This window comes from Trichosurus vulpecula, chromosome 7 (assembly GCF_011100635.1).
Source record: "Trichosurus vulpecula isolate mTriVul1 chromosome 7, mTriVul1.pri, whole genome shotgun sequence".
Lineage (NCBI taxonomy): Eukaryota > Metazoa > Chordata > Mammalia > Diprotodontia > Phalangeridae > Trichosurus > Trichosurus vulpecula.
In genome coordinates this window covers 117,406,049-117,432,737 of record NC_050579.1, presented here as the reverse complement: position 1 = coordinate 117,432,737, position 26,689 = coordinate 117,406,049, and the positions used below count along the sequence as shown (strand labels likewise).

General features: G+C 36.8%; 1 protein-coding gene across 1 annotated transcript in view; it reads right to left on the bottom strand.

The window, feature by feature from the left end:
* Positions 1-23,246, bottom strand: part of LOC118857608 (EH domain-containing protein 1-like) — a 109,779-nt gene extending 86,533 nt beyond the window's left edge. Inside the window, exon 1 of the mRNA XM_036768228.1 lies at positions 23,168-23,246. Coding sequence (XP_036624123.1) covers positions 23,168-23,246 — 79 coding nt within the window. The remainder of the gene's footprint in view (positions 1-23,167) is intronic.
* Positions 23,247-26,689: the final 3,443 nt, after the last annotated feature.

The following is a 26,689-nucleotide window of genomic DNA, read 5'->3' as shown; positions in this document are numbered from 1 at the left end:
AGCCAAAGATTTCCTTGGCAATTTGGTAAAGATTGTTGATGCCTAATAATGTTTTTAATAAAATAAAAAATGAAATATGGGATTATTTAAAAAAATATATTAAAATAGTTATCAAAATATTTTTAAAGGTTTAATGGAATCCAGGTTAAGAACCTCTAATGACAATATGTAGTAATATAATAATCTATCATCTGTGACCTCTTAACTCTATAATATTTCTCCTTGCTCCCATGTATGAGTCCTTCCTTTAGGCATAACACTTTGTACTTAGGTATTCAGGGGAAAATAACATATCTGTTGATTTAATTTCTTTTAAATCTTCATCTTAATGGAGTAGAACTAGTTTTATGTTTTTTAAAAACATTTTCATAATTAACATGTGCCTAGTCAGCATGTTCTTTTTGGCATTTGAAACATTTTCACACTTGCCAATCAAATATGATTTCTAGTCCATTATATAATAAGCATGGGAGGGAGAGGGAAACAAAAAGGCTTGGTTTGGGGAATTTTGCTCTTTTAAAAAAAACTAAACTAAATAAAACACTTTGGACCTGTTGTGAAGACACAGCCTATACCAGGAACTATGTAAGTAACTAAATATCCCTTCCTCAAGTATTTGAAAGATTCATTATTATTCTCTACTGATCATGATTGGAGACAAGATGGTGGAGTAGAGTGAGTTACCTATCCAGACTCTCCCAATATTCCACTCTATATAATTTTAAAGTAACACCTCAAATCAAATTGTGGAGTAGCAGAGACAACAAAAGGTGAAGGTGAGATATTTTTTTCCAGCCTAAAACAGCTTAGAAGGTCAGCAGAAGAGATCTGTGACACCAGGTTGTGGGCTTCACTTTTTACAGCAATAGCAGCAATGGGCTTGGAGGCAGCTGTGGCAGCAGCTTCATGAACTCTCAAGAAGAAGGTCAGTGAACTAGTCAGAAAGAAATTATAGGTGATTTGGCACTGGGCACAGGACTCTGTACGTAGTTCTGGGTCACAATTCCAGGTTGGAGAAATGCACTGGGGGTCAGTCACAAGGGAGCAGGGGACCTAGTCTTAATTTCAGCACAGACATGAGAACTAGCCCTTGTGGCTATAGGGAAGCAGGGGACTTTACTGGTTAAAGACCAGAGCAAAGACCAGGAGAGTAGTGACTATACCTCTCCCCAGCTCACGCCACCTTAGAATCACTAAAAACTTGTAGACCCTCAGAACTTGCTCTGAAAACAGTAGCACAAAAAATCCTGAAGACTGGCACAGTGTCTCCCTATCTCCAGGTGAGCAGAGCTGACTTTAGCATGAAGTTTAAAGTCAAGAAGTTAGCTAGAAAAATGAGCACACAACAACAAAAAGAACTTCACCATCAAAAGCTAGTGCAGTGTCAAGGAAGACTAAGTCACAAACTCAGAATGTGAAAACAGCTATAAGCAAATCTTCAAAGAAAAAAAAACTAAATAGACCAAAGATCAGCAAGAATTCCTAGAAAACCTAAAGAGATGGATGGTAGATAAAAAAAAGGAAAAGAAAAGAGAGTGATGCAAGAAAATTATGAACAGAGAATTAACAGATTGGTGAAAGAGGCACAAAAAATACTAAAGAAAATAGCACCTTAAAAAAGAAATGGCTAAATGGAAAAAGAGGAACAAAAGCTCACTTTAAAAAAATAATTCCTTAAAAATTAGAATTGTTGAAATGAAAGCTAATTACTCCACAAAATAGCAAGAAGCAGTAAGACAAAATTTAAAAATGAAAAAATGTGAAACATCTCATTAGAAAAAATAACTGACCCGGGAAATGGATCAAAGAGAAATAATTTAAGAATTATTGGACTGCCAGGAAGTCATCATCAAAAAAGAGCCTAGAAATCATATTTCAAAAATTTATAAAGGGAAATTCCCTCACTATCTTAGATACATTTGGTTAAATAGAGATTTAAAGGATTATTGATCTGAAAGAGATTCCAAAAAGAAAAAAATTCCAGAAATATTATAGTTAAGTTCCAGAGCTCCCAGATCAGGAATAAAATATAGTCAATGCTCAACACTTGAAGACTAATGTTCCTAAAAAATGGTGCAAAAGTAAAAAAAATGCAAATCATAAAACACTGAACCTATGGGAAACAGAGGGTTAAGTTCCTGGGACTACCAAAAATCATAAAATTATTGAAAATATACTTATCTGCATATAATTCTTTATGACAAAAGATTAATTCTGATAACATATACTTTTCCTAACAGTAACCATGAAATAACCCATAAGATGCAAAAGAAAGGAAAGGCAACGACTGATCTGATGGGGGAGGACAAGAGAAGTCATATCAGAAGAACCCTGAGGCAAAAAAGGGAAAGGGGCAACCTTCCATCTCTAAACTCCCTTTTGGCTCTGCGGTTGAACTGTTCCCCATGAAAAACACATACTTCAAGGTGAATTCCTGGCCTCCAGTTGGAGCTTAAGCAGCTACAGGAGGGCAGAGGTGACCACCATCTCATTTACCCACAAACTTAGCCATTTTTCCATTTTTTTAATTCCTTCATTGTGCACTTGAGAGGTTACTTTAGCACTTTTTGAAGTGGGTTCACAAACAATTTTCTAAGTTCCTTTTAGTGGATATTCTGCCACTCATTTTTTCTCTCTAATACATAGCCACGAATCTCTACAACATATTTGCCAATACAAGAACAACAAATGTGGTTACTAATAAAATCACATGAATGCTTAAATTAGAAAAAATTAAACACACAAATGTTGAGGATTGACTATATTGCAAGCAGCCAGAAATAAAGCATTCAAATATCACGCAGCTACAGTGAGAGTAATAAAAGATTTAAACAGTTTTACATTAAAGGAGTAAAGAATTTGGAATATTCTGGAAGGCAAAGGAGCTAGGATTATAACCAAGAACAACCTACCCAACAAACTGAGTATAATCCTTCAGAGGGAAAAATGGACATTAATGAAAGCAAGTACTTCTAAGCATTCTTGATGAGAAGACAAGAGCTGAATAGGAAATTTGATTTTTAAACACAAAACTCAAAATAAGGTAAAAATGAAAGAGAAATTACAATGAACTCACTAAAGTTAAACTGTTTACGTTTATATGGAGAAGAAGACACATGTAACTCCTAAGAATTTATCATTATAAGGGCAATTAAAATGAGTCTACATAGAGGGAATAAATGTGGGTTAATTATGTTGGGATGATCTAAAAAAATAAAAGAATGAAACTGGGAGAAGGGGGAAAGCAGAAGAAAAAAAAGAAAATTATCTCACATAAAAGAGGCACACAAAAAAGTTTTTATAGTGAAGTGGAAAATGGGGGCTTGCAATTCTTGAACCCCACTCTCATCAGAATTGTTTCAAAGAGGGAATATATATATATATGTATATATATATGTACATACACACATTATATATATATGCATATGTGTGGAAATGTGTATGTGTGTGTATGTGTGTGTGTGTGTGTGACACACACAGAGTTGGGTATAGAAATCAATCTTTACCAACAGGGAAGTAGGAGAGAAAGGAATAAGAGAAGCAGGGTGGATCATAAAAGGAAAGGCGGATTACAGGAAGTAGTAGTCAGAAGCCAAATATACTTTCAAGGGAGCTAAAAGGTAAAAAGAGAGAGAGAAGGATAAACTGAAGAAAAAAATGATGGAGAAACAAATGCAGTAGTCATAACTGGATGTGAATGAGATGAAGTCATCCATAAAATGAAAGCAGTTAGCAGAATGGATTAGAAACCAGAACTCGACAATATGTTGTTTATAGGAGACACACTTGAAACAGAAAAAGACACACTCAAAGAGTTAAAATAAGGGTCTGGAACATCATCTATTATCCTTCAGCTTAAGTAAAAAAGACATGATCTCAGACAAAGCAAAAGCAAAAATAGACTCGATTAAAAGATATAATCAGGGAAATTACATTTTGCTATAGACAAAGAAGTAATATAAAAAAATTTTACAGCAAGTTTTTCTTATTAAGGCATCATTTTTTTAAAATATAAAAATAAGAGCCATTCCAAAATTGATCAATGGCCAAAGGATATGAAAAGGGCAGTTTGTAGAAGAAATCAAAGCTATCTATGGCCACATGAAGAAGTGTTCTAACTCACTATTGATTAGAGAAATGCTAAATAAAACAGCTCTGAGATACTGCCTCACATCCATCAGACTCCCTAACATGATAAAAGTTAGAGGGGATGTAGAAAAAATAGGTACACAAACGCACTGTGAGTGTAGTTGTGAATTGGTTCTTCTATTCTAGAGAATAGTTTGAAATGATGCCCAAAGGGTTATAAACTGTGTCTACCCTTTAACCCAGCAATAGTACTATTGGGGCTGTATCCCAAAGAGATTAAAAAAAAGGAAAAGGACCTATATGTACAAATTTATAGCAACTCTTTTTGTGGTGGCAAAGAATTGGAAACTGAAGGAATGTCCATCATTTAGGGATTGGCTCAACAAGTTGTGGTATACAATTGTGATGGAATACTATTGTGATATAAGAAGTGATGAGCAGAATGTTTTCTGGAAAAACCAGGGAAGATTTATATGAACTGATCCAGAATGAATTGAGCAAAACCAGAAAATTGGCAAAAATACTGGAGTGGTTTACCATTTCCTTCAGCTCACTTTACAGATAAGGAAACAGAAGCAAACAGGGATAGGTGACTCATCCATGGTCATGCAGTGATTAAGTGTCTGAAGCAAAATTCAAACCCAGAAAGATAAGTCTTCCAGACTCCAGGCTCAGCACTCTATCTACTTTACTGCCCCGATAGATAAGGTAGATGCTCTTATTCCCATTTTACAGATGAGTAAGCTGGGATTGAGATAAGTTAAATGACTTGCCCATCATCACATAACTAGTAAGGGTCTGTAGCAGGCCTTCTTGAGTTCAAGTCCAGTCTTTTTTTTCCTTATACCACAGTGTCTTCTTCATTAATGCAGATTGTAACTACTAGTGACTTAATGGTTCCACGAATTCCACGGCCTAAAGCATTAATAACCTAATGACCAGCCTTGTGGCAGTGAGCCAATTCTAACTCACTTTGGTCCTAAGTTAACAGAGCTATTCCATTTCCAGACTTGTTCTTGAAGTTACTCAAGTCTCTTGGTACTAGGGCCCATGTTCTGTTGGCATACTTTTCAGTAACTCAGGGTCAGTCTCGTGACATGATAATCTATTAGAGAAGGACTTTAGTAGGGAATGTCAAGGACATGTGATTTAAACCTGAATGTCTTAGAGAGTTGCCTGAGATTCGCAGAAATTAAATTACTTCTCATAGCCATATGGCAAGAATATGTCATTAACCATATTTGAATTGAGGTTCTCTTGACCCCAAATTCAATACTTTATATACAATACCATGCTCTTGATAGAGGTAACCTTCTTTTAAAAAAGAGGAGTGGGAGCAATATGGAACAGAAATGACTAATTAAGATGATAAGGATAAAAGTAGTCCTATTTTACACATAGGAAAAACTGCTTTGCTAAATCACCATAAAGTGCTACAGGTTACTGTATTGTGACCTAGTGAACTCTCCAGTCTTTCTACTGCAAAGCTTCTTTGATTTAGATTTATCTATGTGTTAAGTATGAGGGAATGTTCAATCCTGTTATTTGTCAGAGGAGAGAAAAGCCTAACAGTAGGATGGTTAATGCTTTTATTGGATAGCTCTTGATTTCAAATCGGTAGGGCATTTTTCAGGTACCTAAATATCAGCCACTATTTAAAGGTTGTCTCCTATGGTTATAGTCAGCAGAGTGATTTGTGTTTAACAATGGAAAATATTTGATTCCAACTGCTCTGATCTTTGATATAACCATAAACATTACAGCATTTAACTTAAAAGGATTCTATGAAGAAAGAAAGCCTGGAATGAAGTAACAGTCCTCCTGGAAGCATTTGATGAGAAAGCAAATGGAACAATGATCATTTTGATGTAGTGATTTTCCCCCCTTTGGGGAAAAGTGTCATACTTTCCCAGGGCTTCCTTAACAGCTCTGCCAGACTTACAAAGACTAGGAGCCCCAGTGGTCATCCTCCTGACCTGTGCATTCTATGAGAAAAATGAGCTAATTTTGAGTTTACTATATTTGAAATGTTCAATTCTACTAAATTTAACATGATTTGATGGACACCTTCTATGTGCATTTACCAAGAGTTTATGTTGGTTAATGGGGCAGATATTGTTGCAGTGGATAGCCTACTGGTCCTAGAGTCTGGAAGACCTGAGTTCAAGTCCAGTCTCAGACACTTAGTAGCTATGTGACACCGGGCAAGTCACTTAACTCTGTTTGCCTCACTTCCTCATTTGTAGATGAGCTAGAGAAGTAAATGGCAAAATAGCCCAGTGTCTTTGCCGAGAAAATCCCAAATGGGGTCATGAAGAGTCAGACATGACTGAAACAACTCAATAGCAACGGCATGTTGGTTAATGGATAACAAAATAGGAATAATAATGTCACCTACCCCCCAGAGCTGTCTTGAGGACCACGTAAATGCTAGCTATTCTTCATTTTCGTATGTAATAATGATGATGATGATAATGATGATGAAGATTAGTAATAATAATAACGATAAATAATAGAATAATAAATAGGACAGCTCTGAATTCCACAGACACTGGTGAACTAAGCTTAATCAGCATGTAAGCTTTGCCCTTTTTTCCAACCTGTTCCAGTTTACCCCTTCTTAGATAGCTTGATCCACCCCCACCTCCCCAGTCATTGATCCTGAACTTTGTGGGGACATCCAATTGACTTTAGCCCTACTGTAGCTCAGAACTCTAGGGCTCAAGTGATCTACTTCTTCCCTGGCAGTAAGGATTATAGACATATGTCATCACTCTTGGTAATATGCTATTTTAAAAATACAAATTCAAAACAAAAGCTTGCATGTGTAAAGTTTTAGCAGAGATGTAACCAAACAATTCCTGACTCACAACCAGAAAAAAATTCCTTAAACTATTTTGCCTTCATATAAACATGGCATAGTGGAAAAAACAGTTGAAATGTATTCAGAAGGGACCTCATTTTGAATCCTGGTGCCAACACTTACCGCATATTCACTTAACCTCTGAAGGCAGTTTCCTGATCTAAAGTAAGAATAATCATTCTTCTATATCTACTTTATAGGGTTTCTGTGAAAGAAAAAAAAAACTTTGTAAACCTCAAAGTGCTATGTATGTATGAATTGTCATTATAGGATTTTCAGGTATAAAAATAAATGTAAGTTTCTATCTTATCAGACTAAAATTGATGCTATATTTTCTTATTACCTTAAGAAATTCAAAGAAGTTTAGTGGATATTGTCTTTTCTTATATATTTAACTTATAGGTATAATCTCCTCCAAGCCTCCAATCTTCCTCATTCTGATTTACCTGTTTCTGTTATTGGTATCACTGTCCTCCCAAAGTAGAAACTTTCATCTTTTAATCTTCATTCTCTCTTCCCTTCCTATATCCATCAATCACCAGATCCTGTCAGTAATTCCTACATAATGACTTAATTTCCCTATGCATGACTACCTTTTTAAGTTAATTGCCACCACTCTAATTTGGAACCTCAGTGTTTTGTGGCCTACGTTGTTGCATGACGTCCTTGTTAATCTCTCTGGCTCTAGTCTTTCCCCACTCCAATCTATCTCATGCACAATTATAAACCACAAATATGATAGTTTACTACCATATTCAAAAGCCTCCATTTGTTCTCCTTTCCCTAACAGTATTAATCAAACTACTTATCCTGACTTTGTATTTGTTGAGTTTTTTAAAATAAGGTTTTTTTATTGATTTCTTTCAATTGTTTTCCTTTACCATACACTCAGTATCTCTTTCCCTCTCCCAGAGAGCCATCTGATATAACAAATAGTACTTATAAAAGCAAACAAAAAAGATGAGGAAAAAATCAGAATAACTGATCAGTACATCAAAACAGTCAGAAAATATGTCAATATGCAACACATATGGACCTCCCACCTCTGCCAAAGGGTGGAGTGGGAGTGTCTTTTCAGATCTCTTCATTTGAATCATGCTTGATCTTTGTAATTTTCCACATTCATTTTTGATTTTGTGTGTGTGTGTGTGTGTGTGCATGTGTGTGAATACAATTGCTCTTTCTATTTACACTTGTTACAGTCATCCTGTGTATTGTTTTCTTTACTTCTTTGTATTTATTTTTATTTATGAGAGGCAATATGTTGTTATTAATGAAATTGACCCTAAAACCAACAGGATGTGAGCTCAAGTCTTCCCTCTGACATATATTGACTGTTTAGATCTCATCAAGTTACTTTACTTCTAAAGTGATTTAGGCAGCTCTCTTAGAATATAAGTAGTAGGGAAGGTATCAACTCGCATTGTTGGAAGGACTTTGCTCCTCTGGGACTACCTAGTATCAATGACATCAGAAGTCAAATCACTAGGCTACATTGCATATATAATGATATGAATCTATGTTGTCACACCAAATATACGGAATAAAATATGGAAAACAAGCTCCTTCAAGGAGGCACTGTTATATTTCTGTCTTTTTAATTCCAGTACCTAAAAACATGTCTGACACATCATAAGTGCTTAATAAAAATGCTTATTGGTTGATTGATTTTCTTACATTAATTTATGTTTCTTATCTTCCAGTCTTATCTCACAACAATCCCCTAAACATCCCTCTATTTAAGCCATGCTGGACTACTCCCTACTTTCTAAACATAGTCAATATGTTTTCCATTTTTACAACTTTACTCATGTTATCCCCTCCATCTGCAATACCCTTGCCACCATTTTTATTTATTAAAATCCTGTCTCTTATACAAAGACCAGGTCAAATGCTATTGTCTTCAGGAACTCTTTCCCAGAGCTGGAATTCCTCTGAAACTCCATATACATTTATCATATTCTGTGAAATATAGCAATTTTTTATTTTTGTCCCTTGTGTATTTTCCTAAAATATGTTTCTTGAAAGCATTTTTTCTATTCCTATGAAGATGCTATCATAAACTATTAAATAAGTAACATTTTCTAGATTTACAATAGTTTCTTTACTTTTGAACTCAGAACAAAAAACACAACTGAAAAATTCAATTCAACTCATCAAATATTTGTTGAAATCCTACTACATACGAAGCTCTTTACTAGGTATTATAGTAGAATAGAATTCTGGAACTAGAAGAGACTTAACCATTCATCCACCCCATCATCCTCAAAACCCTGTGTGCTTGGGGCCCTTCCTCCTTTCCTCTGATTGGCATGAGTAGAGGATGGATTTCAGAGAGCTTCCTCCAAAATCCTCCATTTAAACAGGACACTGAGGGCAACAATTTCACCATTTCCCACCTGGCTGCAGTCCATGTGACTTGGTCATGCCTTTTTCCAAGGAAACTCCTGATCCCCCCGCCCCTTTTCAGCTTCTTTTTATGTATTGTATCACCCTGTTAAATGTGAGTTTCTTGAGGGCTGGGACTATTTTTTTACCCTTTCTTTTTATTCCCACTGCCTAATGCAGTAACTGGTACATAGCAGGTGGTGCTTAAATGCTTTTGACTGAATGACCTCCTCATTTAAATGACAGATAAACTAAGGAAGAAAAGGAAAAATGACTTACAGGAAACCATATTGCTAAATGGTGGCGTTAGGACTTGAGTCTACTAGGTCGTCTGAGTGCTAGTCTAGGGCTTGGGGATTGAATTCTCTTTTCCCCAGTACTTTCTCAAAACCTTCTCAAGTAGCATGCTAGGAAATGATGTATGATAAGATATTTCCTTATGGTGATATAGTTAGGTTGTTCCAAGATGTGCTAGAATCTCTCCACGTGGGAATGAAGCATCATAGCATTACTTATAGGCAAATTTCCTTTTCCTCCAAAGGATTAGAGAATTCTATCAGCAAACTTAAAAATTGGTTGGTTTCTGCTTGATACAAGTGTATAAAGATTACTTTGTGGATGATGAAAAGTCAGAATCTCTGTGGAATTATAGACCTGGAAAGGGCTTGGCAGTTGGCCGAGAAGATTCCAAACAGAAGAGATTGTTTTGAGTTGATCTGGACAGCCTGCCCTAGTTCTAAACGGGCAAGACAGGAATCTAAAATTTCTGCAGTATCTGGGTATCATTGACAGAAGCTTCCAGTTTAAACTGCAAATGAACAAACAGTTTTAGTTTGTATTGTTAGCAGAAATGCTACAAAGTGTGGTTCTTACCCAAGAATATTATTCGTAAGGACAAGACAAAGAAACAAGAGGAAAGAGAGGAGAGGGGGGTTGGGAAGCAGAACAGAGAGGAAGATAGAAAAAAAGAGAGTTAGAGGGGAAGGAAAGGAAGAGAGAAGAAAAAGGAAATCAGAAGAGGAGGGGCAGAGAGAAGAGAGGAAAAAAGAGAGGGGAAGGCAGGGCAGGGCCTAGGGTCTTAGATGGGAATTCTAGATATAATTCCACTTTTCACCTGCATGCAAAGAAATAGAGTTATATGTGGCATAATGGATCTTAGGAAGTATCTCTTCTCTTATGAAACATAAATAATACAATATTTTAAGTAATCCCTGCACTAAGAAAGTAGGAAATTCTTAAAATTTATTGAGATATAAAAGCAGTCATTCCAGGTGGTAAAGAGAGGGGCAAAGTGTTTTACTAGAAATAGAAGACTGCTCAGTGATTTTTCTTTCTACAATCAGGTGACATACCTGGGAAAATCTTGTAAGAATCTCAAACTAGACAAGAGTTGTAGAATTTGTAGTGATGCACCATGAAATTTCTCCCTGGAGTTCTGGACCCCTAAACATTGGTTCCCAGATGAATGTATTTTTTTTCTTTTCTCATCTAGTAGTGACTTCTTTGGTGCAGCACTAAGTTCTAAATTATCTTTTCTTGCATTTAAATGCAATTACTCAAGTGGATCATTTTTACATTATGATAAAAAAATAGTTCCTTCGGTCTGAAATAAAAATGAAGTTTCACTATCAAGGGTGTTTCTTTTCTGTTCCTCCCCTCCCAACTAAAATCTAGTAGCTCCCTATCTTTGATAACATTTTTAAAGACCTAATTACAATTAGTTTCTCAATTTAAAAAGGAACTATTCTGGTGCTAATCTTAAAGGGGATAATAAGAAATACTTGACTGTTTATCTCAAATGCTTTGATGCAAATTATATACCCTTTGTGAAGATTGTATAGAAAACATTATTGTGAAGCAAAATGAATTATTAAATAAGAAATGGGGTGACTTTCAAAATTGTTTTTTGTATAATTGATTGCTGTTTTACATGACATTATGTTATTGCAAAGTATTCTAAGATGTAGAATTTACATATATTTATACTTGCTATAGATTATTAAGTCTCTAATTGGAGAAAATCTTGAATAGTGTGGAAACATTTCTAAGACTCTGGCATACCCAGCTCCTTTATTTTGCTGAAGGTTAAAACTGCATTAATCAGGCATTTCTGTTACTTAATGGTTGGCCTTTATTCTTTTATTCATAAGTTATCTGTACCTGGAATTCTTAGGACAGACTGTTCCGGTGGCCCAGAGAACTGAGATGACATAGACTAATAGGAAAACCACCCTATTGAGAACAAAGGAGATTAATGTGATTTGGATTTTTGAGATTAGCTGTTTGCTCTAACCACATTCTTTAATTACTGAATTTCCCTTGAATGTGTAGGCAAACTCTGAAGTGATATATATTCTCCATACAAAATGAAGAAAAAAATACAATTGCAAGGACTTGACTTCATCTATCAGATAGTCTCTCTCTGTCTCTCTCTATAAACACACACACACACACACAAACACACACACGCGCGTGTGTGTGTGCATGCGTATTTAGCAAGGCAATAAGGGTTAAGTGATTTGCCCAATGTCACATAGCTAGTAAGTCTCATGTGTCTGAGGCAGGATTTGACTCTAGGGCTGCTGCTCTATCCACTGTACCATCTAGCTGCCCTTCATACAATCTCTTATTAGAAAAGTCCCCAGTAAACTTTTTGGCAGACAATCCTTTAGTTGAAAAGACACTTTATTTGGTCTCTTTCAGGTTTTAAGTACCCTATAAACAATTCTCTGCCACTTGCTATTGCCCCAAATCTTTCTATACTGATATCTCTGAGTAGCCACTGTTTTCCTTAAGGCATATTAGGAGTAGTAAAGAGAATCAGGAGGTTCCTTGTGAACAAAAATAGCTTAGAAGACAGTACATAATTGTGTGTTTTAATGGTCTTTGCCTACAGGCCCGGTTATATGCTACTTTCACCAGACAGCTATGGACTCAGGTAAAAGGAACAATTTTGAAACTATAGTTCTGTCTTTGCCCCGAAATAACAGTTGATACAGTCTATTAATTAACAAAAGTAATAAGCAGTATACCTAAGTTATCCAATCATTACATGTAGTAGAGTGCAGATGTAAAGGTATGGTTTGTATGTGTACATGGCTCTTGTTTTTTTTTTTATTATTATTTTGTGTCCCTGGTACCCAGCACTGTGGCTGGAAAATAGTTGGTTCTTAGTAAATTCTTGGTGAATGACTGATTGATCAACTGTTGTATTAAAACATTAAAGGATGAGGAATTTTCCTTTGTCATTTTTTTATATAGAAGAACTTTTTTATTTTTTTGAGATTTTTTATTTTTAGTTTACAACACTCAGTTCTACATAATTTTGAGTTCCAGATTTTCTTCCCTTGCCCCACCTCCCCAAGATGGCAAGGAATCCGATATACCTTCTACATATAACTTCGCATTGAACTTATTTACACAATAGTCAGGTTGTAAAGAAGAATAGTGTCCAATGGAATGAATCATGAGAAAGAAGAAACAGAACCAAAAAAAAAAAAACCCAAAAACAAAACCAAAAGAGAAAAAAAAAGGGAAAAAAAAGGCAAGCATAAAGTGTGCCACAATCTGCATTCAGACTCCATAGTTCTTTCTCTGGATGTAGATAGCATTCTCCATCGTGGGTCCTTTGGAATTGTCTTTGCACCTTGTATTGCTGAGAAGAGCAGTCTGTCAGTTAGTCAACACAGAATCCATACATCTGTGGTTGTGTATAATGTTCTCCTGGTTCTGCTCTGCTCCCTCAGCTTTATCTCGTGTAGGGTTTTTCCAGGTTATTATGAAGTCCGTATCATCCTCATTTCTTATAGCACAATAGTATTCCATTACCTTCATATACCACAACCTGTTCAGCTATTCCCCAGTTTATGGGCATCCCCTTGATTTCCAGTTCTTTGCTAGCACAAAAAGAACCACTATAAATATTTTCGTACATATGGGTCCTTTTCTCACTTGTGTGATCTCTTTAGGATATAGCCCTAGAAGTGGTATTGCTGGGTCAAAGGGTATGAACATTTTTATAGCCCTTTGGGCATAGTTCCAAATCAATCTCCAGAATGGCTGGATCAGTTCACAACTCCACCAGCAATGTAATAATGTTCCAATTTTCCCACATCCTCACCAGTATTTATCATTATCCTGTTTCGTCATTTTAGCCAATCTGACAGGAGAGATGTGGTACCTAAGAGTTGTTTTGATTTGCATTTCTCTAATCAGTAGTGATTTCGAGCATTTTTTCATATGCCTATAGATATCTTTAATTTCTTCCTCTGAAAACTGCCTGTTCATATCCTTTGACCATTTCTCAATTGGGGAATGACTTGTATTCCTATGTATTTGGCTCGGTTCCCTATATATTTTAGAAATAAGGCCTTCATCAGAGACACTGGTTGTAAAGATTTGCTTGCAAGTTTCTGCTTCCCTCCTAATCTTTGCTGCATTGGCTTTTTTTTTGTACAAAAACATTTCAATTTAACATAATCAAAATTATCTATTTTGCATTTTGTAATGCTCTCTGTCTCTTGTTGTGTCATGAATTCTTTGCTTTTCCATAAATCTGATAGGTAAACTATTCCTTGCTCTCCCAAATTGCTTATAGTATCAGCCTTTATTCCTAAATCATGAACCCATTTTGACTTTATTTCGGTATATGGTGTAAGATATTGGTCTATGCCCAGGTTCTGCCCTAACATTTTCCAATTTTCCCAGCAGTTTTTGTGAAATAGTGAATTCTTAGCCCAGAAGCTGGCCTCTTTGGGTTTATCAAAGAGTAGATTGCTATAGTCGTTGACTTCTCCATCTTGTGTACCTATCCTATTCCACTGATCCACGACTCTGTTTCTTAGCTAGTACCAGGTAGTTTTGATGACTGCTGCTTTATAGTACAGTTTAATATCTGGTATGGCTAGGCCACCTTCCCTAGCATTTCTTTTCATTAATACCCTAGATATTCTAGACCTCTTGTTCTTCCAGATGAATTTTGTTATTATTTTATCCAGCTGTGTAAAATAATTTTTTTTGGTATTTCAATTGGTATGGCACTGAATAGATAGATTAATTTAGGTAAAATTGTCATTTTTATTATATTAGGTCAGCCTAACCATGAGCAACTGATACTTTTCCATTTATTTAGATCTGACTTTATTCATGTGAAAAGTGTTTCATATTTATGTTCACATAGGCCCTGGGTTTGTCTTGGCAGATAGACTCCCAAATATTTTATAGTGTCTACAATAACTTTGAATGGAATTTCTCTTTCTATCTCTTGCTGTTGGGCTTTGTTAGTAATGTATAGGAATGCCGAGGATTTATGTGGGTTTATTTTATATCCTGTAACTTTGTTAAAGTTGTTTATTATTTCAAGTATTTTTTTACTTGATTCCCTAGGATTCCTAAGTAAATCATTATATCATCTGCCAAAAGTGATAATTTAGTTTCTTCTTTGCCAATTCTAATTCCTTCAGTTTCTTTTTCTTCTCTTATTGCTACAGCTAACATTTCTAATGCCAAATTGAATAGTAGGGGTGATAATGGACATCCTTGTTTCACCCCTGATCTTATTGGGGGTACATTTAGCTTATCCCCATTACATATAATGCTTGCTGATGGTTTTAGGTAGATGCTATTTGTAATTTTAAGGAAGGCTCCATTTATTCCTATGCTTTCTAGTGTTTTTAATAGGAATGGATGTTGTATTTTGTCAAAAGCTTTTTCTTCATCTATTGAGATGATGATATGGTTTCTGCTAGTTTTGTTGTTCATATGATCCATTATGCTGATCATTTTCCTAATATTGATCCAGCCTTGCATTCCTGGAATAAATCCTACCTGGTTGTAGTGTATTATTCTCATGATAAGTTGCTGCAATCTTTTTGTTAATATTTTATTTAAAATTTTTGCATCAATATTCATTAGAGAAATTGGTCTATAATTTTCTTTCTCTGTTTTGACTCTTCCTGGTTTGGGTATTAGTACCATATTTGTGTCATAAAAAGAATTTGGTAGGACTCCTTCTTCACCTATTTTCCCAAATAGTCTATAAAGGATAGGAATTAATTGTTCTTTAAATGTTTGATAAAATTCACATGTAAAACCATCTGGCCCTGGAGATTTTTTTCCTAGGGAGTTCATTGATGGCTTGCTCAATTTCTTTTTCTGAGATGGGGTTATTTAGAAATTTTACTTTCTCTTCTGTTAACCTGGGCAATTTATATTTTTGTAGATATTCATCCACATCCCTAAGGTTGTTAAATTTATGGGCATTCAATTGGGCAAAATAATTCATAATTATTGTTTTGATTTCATCTTCATTAGAGGTAAATTCACCCTTTTCATTTGATTTTCTTGTTTCTTTTTTTTAATCAAATTGACCAAAGGTTTATCAATTTTATTGTTTTTTTCATAAAACCAGCTCTTGATTTTATTTATTAATTCAATAGTTGTCTTGGTTTCAATTTATTAATCTCTCCTTTGATTTTCAGTATTTCTAATTTGGCATTTAATTGGGGATTTTCAATTTGTTCTATTTCTAGCTTTTTCAGTTGCATGCCCAATTCATTGATCTCCTTTTTTTCTATTTTATTCAGGTAAGCATTTAGAGATATAAAACTTCCCCTAAGAACTGCTTTTGCTGCATCCCATAAGTGTTGGTATGTTGTCTCATTATTGTCATTCTCTTGAATGAAGTTATTAATGTTTCTATGATTTGTTCTTTGGCCTACTCATTCTTTAGAATTAGATTATTTAGTTTCCAATTGATTTTTAGCTTATTTTTCCCTGGTTCTTTATTACAAACAATTTTTATTGCATCGTGGTCTGAAAAGTATGCTTTGAATACTTCTGCCTTTCTGCACTGGATTGTGAGGTTTTTATGCCCTAGTACATGGTTGATTTTTGAGTATGTGCCATGTACCACTGAGAAGAAAGTATAATCCTTTTTACCCCCATTCAGTTTTCTCTAGAGGTCTATCATATCTGCATTTTCTAAAATTCTGTTCAACTCCTTAACTTCTTTTTTATTTATTTAGAGGTTATATTTATTAAGTTCAGAGAGGGGGAGGTTGAGGTCTCCCATTATTATAGTTTTGCTGTCTATTTGTTCCTATAACTCCCTTAACCTCTCCTCTAAGAATCTGCATGCCATACCACTTGGGGCATATATGTTAAACAATGATATTGCTTCATTGTTTATGGTGTCTTTTAGCAGGACATAGTGTCCTTCCTTATCTCTTTTAATTAAAGAGATCTTTACTTTTATCTTTACTTTTGCTTTGTCTGTGATTAGGATTGCTACACCTGCTTTTTTTTTTTTACTTTAGCTAAAGGGCAATATATTTTACTCCAGCCTTTTACCTTTACCCTGCCTGTATCCCCCTGCTATCTGCTTCTGTTTTATGGGATAGTTGATCCCATTCACATTCATAGTTATGATTACTATCTGTGTCTTTTTCCCCATCCTACTTCCCCCCTGCTTGTGCTTTTATTTCTCCCTTTCCCCTTCCTCTCCTCAACAAAGTTTTGCTTTTGGAACCAGTTTGCTTTTACTTGGCAAGGCTGACAGTATACATTTACATGCCTGCCACAAAGATATATTCATAGCCCAACTATTTGCCACAGGATTGTATCTGAGCATTTGGATGAATTAAAGCTACCTGGTGTACAGCTTACACATTACATAGATGACATCATGATACAGGGAAAGAATATAAAAGAAGTGGAGGAGAGTTTAGCATTATTAATTGACCATATGAAAAGCAAAGGATGGGAAATCAACCCCGCAAATGTCCAAGGGCCAGCTCAAACTGTAAAATTCTTGGGGATACAGTGGAATAGAGGACTGCGAGAAATTCTTCCACAAGCTCGACAAAAAATTCAGGATTTTCCCACCCCTACTAATAAGAAAGAGGCCCAAAAGTTCATAGGGCTATTTGGTTATTGGAGACACCACATCCCACATTTGGGACAGATTTTAAAACCCTTGTATAAAGTCACCAGAAAGATATATGAATTTGATTGGGGCCTTGAACAAAGTAGAGCTTTTGAGGAAGCAAAGGCTGCTATACAATTAGCTCTGGACTTATGGCCTGTGCAAAATGGGCCAGTGGAGTTACAAGTGACTGTACAAGATGACTATGCAAATTGGAGTCTGTGGCAAAAACAACAGAGCCAAAGTGTACCTTTAGGCTTTTGGTCAAGGAAACTGCCCTCATCTGGAGCACAGTTTACACCTTTTGAGAAGCAGCTGTTAGCTGCATATTGGTCTTTAGTAGAAACTGAGCAACTAACTTTGGGTCATGAAGTGATATTAAGGCCTGGAATTCCAATTATGACTTGGGCAATGAGTACCCCAGCTTCTCACAGAATTGGACATGCACAAGAGGCAAGCATAATCAAATGGAAGTGGTATATTCAGAATAGGTCCAGAGCAGGCAAAAGTGGAGTTTCTGCTTTACATGAATCGGTGGCAAACACTGGCACTGAGAGAAATGAAAAACCCCTTGAATCTAAGCAACAGATGGTGCCATCCTTAGTGAAATGGAATAATGGGTATGATGGACTAAATGTAGAACAGAAGAAAGACGCTTGGTTTACTGACGGGACAGCAAAATATTTAGGACAGAAGAGACATTGGAAAGCAGTAGCCTATAACCTCTGTACTAGGCGAACTCTGGAAAGTTCTGGGATAGGGGGAAGTAGCCAATATGCTGAACTGATGGCAGTACATCAGGCCATCAGAATGGAGAAGGGAGGACAGTGTCATATATTTACTGACTCATGGGCGGTAGCTAATGGATTAGCTACTTGGATGCCTATATGGAGGAAACAGAATTGGGAGATTCATGGCAAACAAGTTTAGGGTAAAGAGTTATGGGAAAATATATGGGACATGTATTTGGTTACAGATTTGTCAGTTTTTCATGTTGATGCTCACGTGACCCTGACCACACCAGAACGTGAGTACAATGCACACGTGGATCAACTAGCAAAGATGGCCACTGAATGTATTGTCCCTACTCCAACTCCAACTGATAACCCAGCCTTAGCAAGATGCGTCCACCAGACCTTCGGCCATTTAGAGGTCCAGGCCACCCAACGATGGGCACAGGATTGAGGTATCAGTATCTCTCATGTGTTGTTAAAACAAATAACAGAGGGGTGTTGTATATGTCAATTAGAAAAAGAACGAACTCTTCCTAGGATAGTAACTGGAGAAATAGCGAGGGGAAAAATTCCAGCCCAAATTTGGCAGATAGATTATATTGGCCCACTACCCCAGGATAAAGGATGTAAATATGTATGTACGTGTGTTGACACCTATTCAGGTGTACTAGTGGCTTGTCCTTATAAGGACGCAACTCAGTAAAACACCTGTAAAACCCTAGATATTGTAAGTTTATACTATGGAACCCCAATGCAGATTCAAAGTGACAATGGGTCACATTTCAAGGGCAAAGAAGTGAAAAGATATTGTGTGTTGAATAATATAGAATGGATATATCATATTCCATATTACCCACAAGCATCTGGGCTGATTGAAAGAATGAATAGATTGTTGAAAGAACAGCTGAGAAAATTAAGCTCTAATAATTCATATCGATGTTGGAAGGATAATTTGTCTATTGCCTTACGTAATTTGAATAATAGGCCCTTAGGGGGGAGTACACCTCTAGCCAGAACGATGACCCCAAATGTGCAGATTAGAGAACAGCAAACACGTGAGATCCAAAATATTGAATTTTGGACCATGAGGGAAGATGTCCCCCTACCGTGTCCAGGAACACCTGGTTCGGCAGGATATGATTTACATTGTATAGAGAATTTTAGGTTGAATAGGAAAGAGATAAGAAAAACCCCTACTGGAGTATGTATGAGAATCCCCAAGAATCATTTTGGATGGATATTACCTAAACCAGGATTAGCAGCTCAAGGAGTACATGTATTGGCTGGAGTGATAGATTCAAATTATCAAAAAGAAATTGTTGTGACACTCCAGAATTTGGGTGAAAAAACCTGTACAATTTGGTAGGAATGATAGGATAGTTCAAGTGATTATTATCCCCTGTGAAAAAATACCCTTTGTGAAAACTGACCGTCCTCCCAAAATAACTACTAGAGGGGCAAAAGGGGCTTGCTCCATTGATAGAATAAAGTTGGGAGCTAAGGTATGGGTAAAACAGAAGCCAGATGATATTCCAAAGGCTGCAGAAGTCATAGCGCATGGGAAGAACAACACTGTAACAGTCGTCTATTCAGCGGAAGATAATTACCAAATCGTACCCCTGAACCATATATTTTACCGTGAATAGGGCTATAATATTAGATTCACAGACCCCACAGGTATGGCTGATGCTGGTAATTGCCACAAGCCACTCAGAGGGAAGGTGACTTTGTGTGATTAATGGATGAAAGCTTGTACATCTGGGGAAAGGCTGGGAGGACAATCCTAGTCTCTATCTAGGATGTGATCCTCCTGGTTTCCCTTGTACATCTGGGGAAAGGCTGGGAGGACAGTCCTAGTCTCTATCTAGGATGGGATCCTCCTGGTTTCCCTTGTACATCTGGGGAAAGGCTGGGAGGACAATCCTAGTCTCCATCTAGGGTGAGATCCTCTTGGCTTAGTTTCCTCATTGTGTTCCATTTAAAAAGAAACATTTCTATGCATATATGTATATATATATATATATATATATATAAGTGAATGTGTATGTATGTATATATCTATGTGTGTATATATATATATGTATATATGTATATATATATATGTATATATATATATATATATATATATATATATATATATATAGAAAGAGAGAGAGAGAGAGAGAGAGAGAGAGAGAGAGAGAGAGAGAGAGAGAGAGAGTGGACACAGGGTGAGTTGAAGATGAAGGGAAGATATCTAAAAGAAATAAAATCAAATTAAGGGATGAGAGAGGAACATATTGAGAGAGGGATATAGGGAGAGACAGAATGGGGTGGATTATCTCACATAAAGGTGGCAAGAGGAAGCAGTTCTGTGGGAGGAAGGGAGAGGGCAGGTGAGGGGGGAATGAGTGAATCTTGCTCTCATCAGATTGGGCCTGAGGAGGGTAATACCATACATTCCCAATTGGGTATCTTACCCCACAGGAAAGAAGAGGGAAGAAGATGAAAAAGGGGGGGGGATGATGGAGGGGAGGGCAGATGGGGGTGGAGGTAATCAAAAACAAACACTTTCGAAAGGGGACAGGGTCAAGGGAGAAAATTCAATAAAGGGGGATGGGTTGGGAAGGAGCAAAATATAGTTAGTCTTTCACAACATGAGTATTGTGGAAGGGTTATACATAATGATACACATGTGGCCTATGTTGAATTGCTTGACTTCTTGGGGAGGGTGGGTGGGAAGGGAGGAGGGGGGAGAATTTGGAACTCAAAGTTTTTAAAAACAGATGTTCAAAAACAAAAAAAAAAGTTTTTTGCATGCAACTAGAAAATAAGATACACAGGCAATGGGGAGTAGAAATTTAGTTTGCCCTACAAGAGGGGAAAGGAAAAGGGGATGGGAGGGGAGTGGGGTGACAGAAGGGAGGGCTGACTGGGGAACAGGGCAACCAGAATATACACCATCTTGGAGTGTGTGGGGGGAGGGTAGAAATGGGGAGAAAATTTGTAATTCAAACTCTTGTGAAAACCAATGCTGAAAACTAAATATGTTAAATAAATAAATTAAATAAAAAAAAAACTAAAAAAAAAAAAAGAAACATTTCCTATCTGAGTTTGGCTCTGATATTGGATATCTATTGGATAACTGAAATTTCAACTAAACTGGAGATGATTTTATTTGAAGGATAATAGCCCATACTTGCCTACTCTTTTTGTTCTCTGCTTTGGTTAACCTTGTCGCTAGTTCTATCTCCTGCAGGCTTAAGCACCCTGCAGTTTCCGGTGACTGCCTAAGCACGTAGCATTCTTGGAATTCCTGCCAGCTTGCTAAAGAACTGAACTCTTGAATGGGACTCTTTGGGGCAGGGACACCTCTACGTCCAATTTCAGCAAGAAGAAGCTATGGAAAATGAGACCTTCACCCCTTACCCCAAGATTCTGAGCCCCAATTGTTTGAGGGGGTGGAATGATGATAGTGTTCTGTGTACTTATTTTGTGTTATTGTTTTATTGCTATATTGTTTTATTGTTATGATATGATATATTACTGATCCCATGTAATGGATACAAAGATCTAGGGGCGGACATTTGAATTATTAATAATTATTTTGGGATGATTGAAGAGATTATCTGGCTGGGATCTAGGGGTGGATCACATTTGAATCGTAAACCAATATTTGGGAATGTCACTGAATGATATGTTTTGCTTTATTGTGAATTATATGTTTTAGTTTCCTGCGTAATTGGATCACAATGTTCTAGGATATATAATTTAATTTAAATTATGATTGGATTGTGCATCCTAGAACATTGTGAGGGGTGGTGTGTAACCAGAATGGCCTTTGTTTTCTTTGAATGACTCAGCTTACCTCATTGAGCTTCCTTGGACACTGGGGCTTGCTCTTCTGGGGCAGGAAGCCCAGTGACCATGCCAGGAATCAGAGAACTTCCTGTGTGATGAGTCATGGGGCTGGCTGAGGGGAGGTGTGTTAACCTGGTCTACACTAGGGGGAGGGGCCAAGTCAAGAACCAATCGGCCCTGGTCATTCAGGCAGCACTTGATGATGTCAAAAACTCTATAAGAGGGAAGAGGACAGCTTGAAGATCCATTTTTCCTTTTCTGGTTGGAGCCAGAGACGCCTACAGCCGAAGCTGAGCTGCCAGTAGCAGAGCTGACCCACATGGAGCGAGGAGGGCTGAGCCAGGACTGGAGGCCAGTGGGTAATCTTCTTACCGTAGAGGGGAAGCATGTATATGATTTTGCCTTATACTATCTCGCTTCTCTGTGGCCTCCTGGTTACCCTTGTGAGATGGACTTATTGGGCCTGGAAGCTTTTGATGACAATATCAAAATGGGGACGCTGGTTTGTGGGCTTGTTACTGTGGAGTGTAAATACATGCTTTAGTTCTCCTACCTTCTGCCTAGAGAATTCCTTATATCCTGCGGTTCCGAACCTTTCAGGCACATACGAGATTCTCTTTGAAATCATAAATTCTGCCTTCCTAATATACTATTCCCCAATAAATGGGCATCCACCCTGCTTCTAATTATTTATTGCCACAAAGAATATATTGTCAACATTTTTGTACATATGAGACCTTTCATTATGCTTCTAATATTTTGCAGGGAATGGGGGTTACTAGTAAGGTTGTGTATAAATAGAGAAGTCTTTACACAGACCAATACTAATTAGATTTAATGAAGAAAAATCTCTTGTTCTTAAACAAAATGCAGTGGCAATTAGATGAGTCCACTTTCCTTTAGTCATTCTTGACACAAATAATCCTCCAATTCATTCCCCTCCTCCAAAATTATTTGAGAATATTAGTATAAAGCTCTCCTTGAGCATAATTACTAGTTCTCCGTATATACACACAGTCCCAAAAGACTCCCAATATGGTTAATTTTATTTTTAAGTCAATAGAATTAGATAAAACAAACATATACATCCACAGAAATTAATTTTCTCTGTAATTCATCCTCCTCCAGAATTGTTCTATAATGATGGCAGGGCAGATGGCAGGTTCTCCGTCACTGGAATGCCCCGTTAGGTCTGCTTTATCTGAAAAACATTGTTTGCCTTCTGAAGCTCTTCTTTAATCCCAGCAGGTGGTTAGTTACCCACTCTCCTTCTCCATAGACCTACTATAACTCTTCTCCATTCTCCTTAGGTGCCCTTGGTCATCTTACCATGGCCACAGTCACCAAGCTCAGTTTGCTGCTGTGCCTCTGATGTCACAACCTTACGAAGCAGATGGTGTGCCGCCATTCTGACTGTTCCCTACAGTTTTAACTCTACTCCACAAAATAGAACTGAGAATCTCTTTTCTCTGGGGACTAGCTCTCTAATAGCCTATATTGAACCATTCTCAAAGGGTGCATTTTATAGTTAAATCCAAAACTCAGTTACTCAGTCTTATATTTTATTTTGTCTCTCCAGCACTCAAGCTTCACATGGTTAGGGTTACTTGGAGGAATGAGTATATAAAAATGCTTCTTTCTTGTAATGTTAAATCAATTTTTCTCTCCAACTGCTTTCAGGTTTATGGTGAGTCACTATCATTTGCCTTATCTCTCTTTCAAAGTATTGTTCCTGTCATCACCTACCCATTTTTACTGTGTCTTAGAGTTTGAGGTATTCCTCTTTCTCCCTACCCGTTCTTCTTCATCCTGTTTTCTCCTATGGTGGCTACACTAGGTTATTCACATTAGCATGGGGGTACTTTGTGGAACATTTCCTAAAGGAAAATAATGGGGGAAATAAGCTGGATAAGCCTGTGTTCTGGTTAGGGCAACTTGCTTCCAGGAGAGGGAGATTTGTACTCTGCTTTAACATAAATAAATTATTACCAGTCAGTATACTGGGCTGCTGCAACCTCCTCCTAGAGGTAAGATCACATGTCTTAAGGTTGGCACCCCACTCTCATTCCAGGTCTTTTCCTAAACTGACTTGTAGGGTGTCCCTTAAGATGACAGCAATAAAGTCCCAAGTCAAGGTCCTATGGGTATTGTTGTTAATGGTCAACCTGAGCCTCATGAAGGGTACAAAACTCCTCTATACCAGAGGAAGGTGGTTCATTTTAGAGTGAGATCTATGTTCTACTACTTGTTTCCATTCCACCTAAACACCCCTATAACCCAAGGTAGAAAGCAGAATCCTAGAGTAAATGATACAAGAGTCTCTTCCTTCAACCTGTGTGGAAACTGCTAAATGCCTAATGTACTCTGTATATATTTGGAATAAATCCAACCTGCTGTGAACCATAAGTTGTATATGCATTTTCCTTCCCAAAAACCATCAAACCTACTGACACTCTTACATGTCTAAGGTCTTAGCCAATCATAAGGGCTGCTTCATTCCATTCCCTGCTTAGTTGAAAAATACTTTTGATTTTCATTCAGTGAGACTCTGCTAACCCATTGGAATTGGTCTGGTTCCTGGGAAGGATTGAAGGAGGTGATATGTTATGCTAGGGGTCACTGCTATGCAGTATAATGTTATTATTTCCCTTGGGTTTCTAGGCATTTTGTACCTGTTGAGTTTACAAGGCTCATGCTGCAGTGATTTCTACAACAGTTCTGTAGCATTAGATTTCCATTATGTTGAAGACCTATTTGTCCCTTGTCTATTACAGATTCATGATACAGCATCACACTGGAGATGAGGGTGGAAACCCATTAAAGTTAGATAACTATTGGCAGTATAACACATTTATCAAGTACTCCAATAAGCAATTGAACATGACCTTCACCCCATAACCTGAGAAGACCCTGGGGCTTAAGTGTCTGCTTTGTGGAATATTGATGAGTTTGATGCCAGCTTAAAAAAATCCAGGATTCTTATCAAAGTGATTTTGTTGGTATCTTAAAGCAACAAGATAGAGACCACTGAATAGAATAATGCCATTCTCCTGCCAGAATGTGAAGCCTAGGCTTGAATCATTGCTACATTCCTCACTTGTCATGCTTCCTTTAAGACTAAGACATTCAATGAATTTTGGGGATTATTGCAAGCACATTTTTTTCCGTTCATCATCAGCTATATGCAAAGGAAAAATTTCATAAATGGAATGAATAGCCTGACAAGAGAATCCCATTACAGAGCTATACCATCTGTCTCATCACTAAAATTTTGGTATTTCTTGGGTGAAGTGTTGCAGAATTTTATGGAGAACACAGTGAAGCTCTCCAACAGCAATCATAATCTGACAGAAACAAATGTAACATCTATAATGGCCAATATGCAGGGTCCTAACTGATGAGATTGCATGACACAGAAATTAAAGGAAGACCTTTTAATATCATAGCTGTCCATCATGTTCAGAGAGCAGAGCACAGGAAATATGGGCTTTATGATATCTCAGAATCAGTTCTGACCTCATAGTCTTTGTATTTCAGAAGCTTACCTCAATGTTCTGATTGCAGATTCAATTCAATGTATATTTATTAAGCTCCTATTACATATAAAGTAAAGTACTAGCCTCTGGAAGAGATGCAAAATTTATGTAAGACATAATACATTTTCTCCTGAAGTTTGAAGTCGAATAGAAAGACATAACAAAAAAAACCTAAAGGACTCAGCATTTGAATTATGCTTTAAAGGAAAAACAGGATTTCAGTGGGTAAAGGGAGAGACATTTGGGGTAATGGGATCATTTCAGACACAGGCTTATATTAAGAAAAACCTAGAAAGGGAAAAAATGTGAGATCTGCACAGGGGAGAAGGAATAGTAAAGTTTGGTGAGGACATAGTCTTTGGACAGGTATTATATGTGATAAGCCTTCAAAGTTGCAGTGTTGACAGATTGTGGAGGTCTTTGAATGACAAAATAAAGTGTTTCAACTTTATTTTGTAGGCAAGAAAGTTCCCTTACCTTCCATTAAAACATTTTGAGCACTAAAATGACATGAATAGAATTAAGGATGAAGTGTAATTATTCTGAAAGCAGGGTCATTTTGGAGATTATATCATATAAAAAGCCATTAAAAGGAAGCCCAGTGACCATAGTAGTAGTTTGAGTACATGGTACCCAGTATATCCCCCATTAGACTGTAGATACCTTGAAGTGAAAGAATGCATTATTTTTCATCTATATAAACATAACATCTCACATAATTTCATGTACATAGTAGGTGCCTAATAGATATTTGTTGAGTTAATCACATACTGTTAAAACTGAAGAGCTTCATCACGCCAAGAAAGTCTTGATATTACAGCTTATAGGATCAAATATATTTAAGAATACTTAGATACCTGCAGTAGTGATTATAGATGTCTGAATAAGTCTCACACCTATAAAAAATTAACACAACTAGATTAAGAAGGCAAATGGTTGATTGAGGGAAAAATCATTGCATTAAAGATTTCTGATATGGATCTGATATCCAAGAGATGTAGGGAACTAACATAAGCAAATAAAATCAAAAGCCATCCTCTATATAAGCAGTCAAAGGGTGAGCACGTTTCTCAAAATAATTGCAAACTCTTAAGGACTAAGTGAAAGATTGTTCCATGTAAACAATAAAATAAATTAACAATAAAAAATGATAAAGAAAACAATTTAGAAATTTTCATCTCATAGCTAGAAAATTAGCAATGATAACAAAAGACTGGAATAGTCAATGTTGGAGAGATTTCAGGATGATAGGAAGGAAGGAAGGAAACAAGCTGCCTACTAGGTGCCATACACTATGCTAAGTGCTTTACAAGCA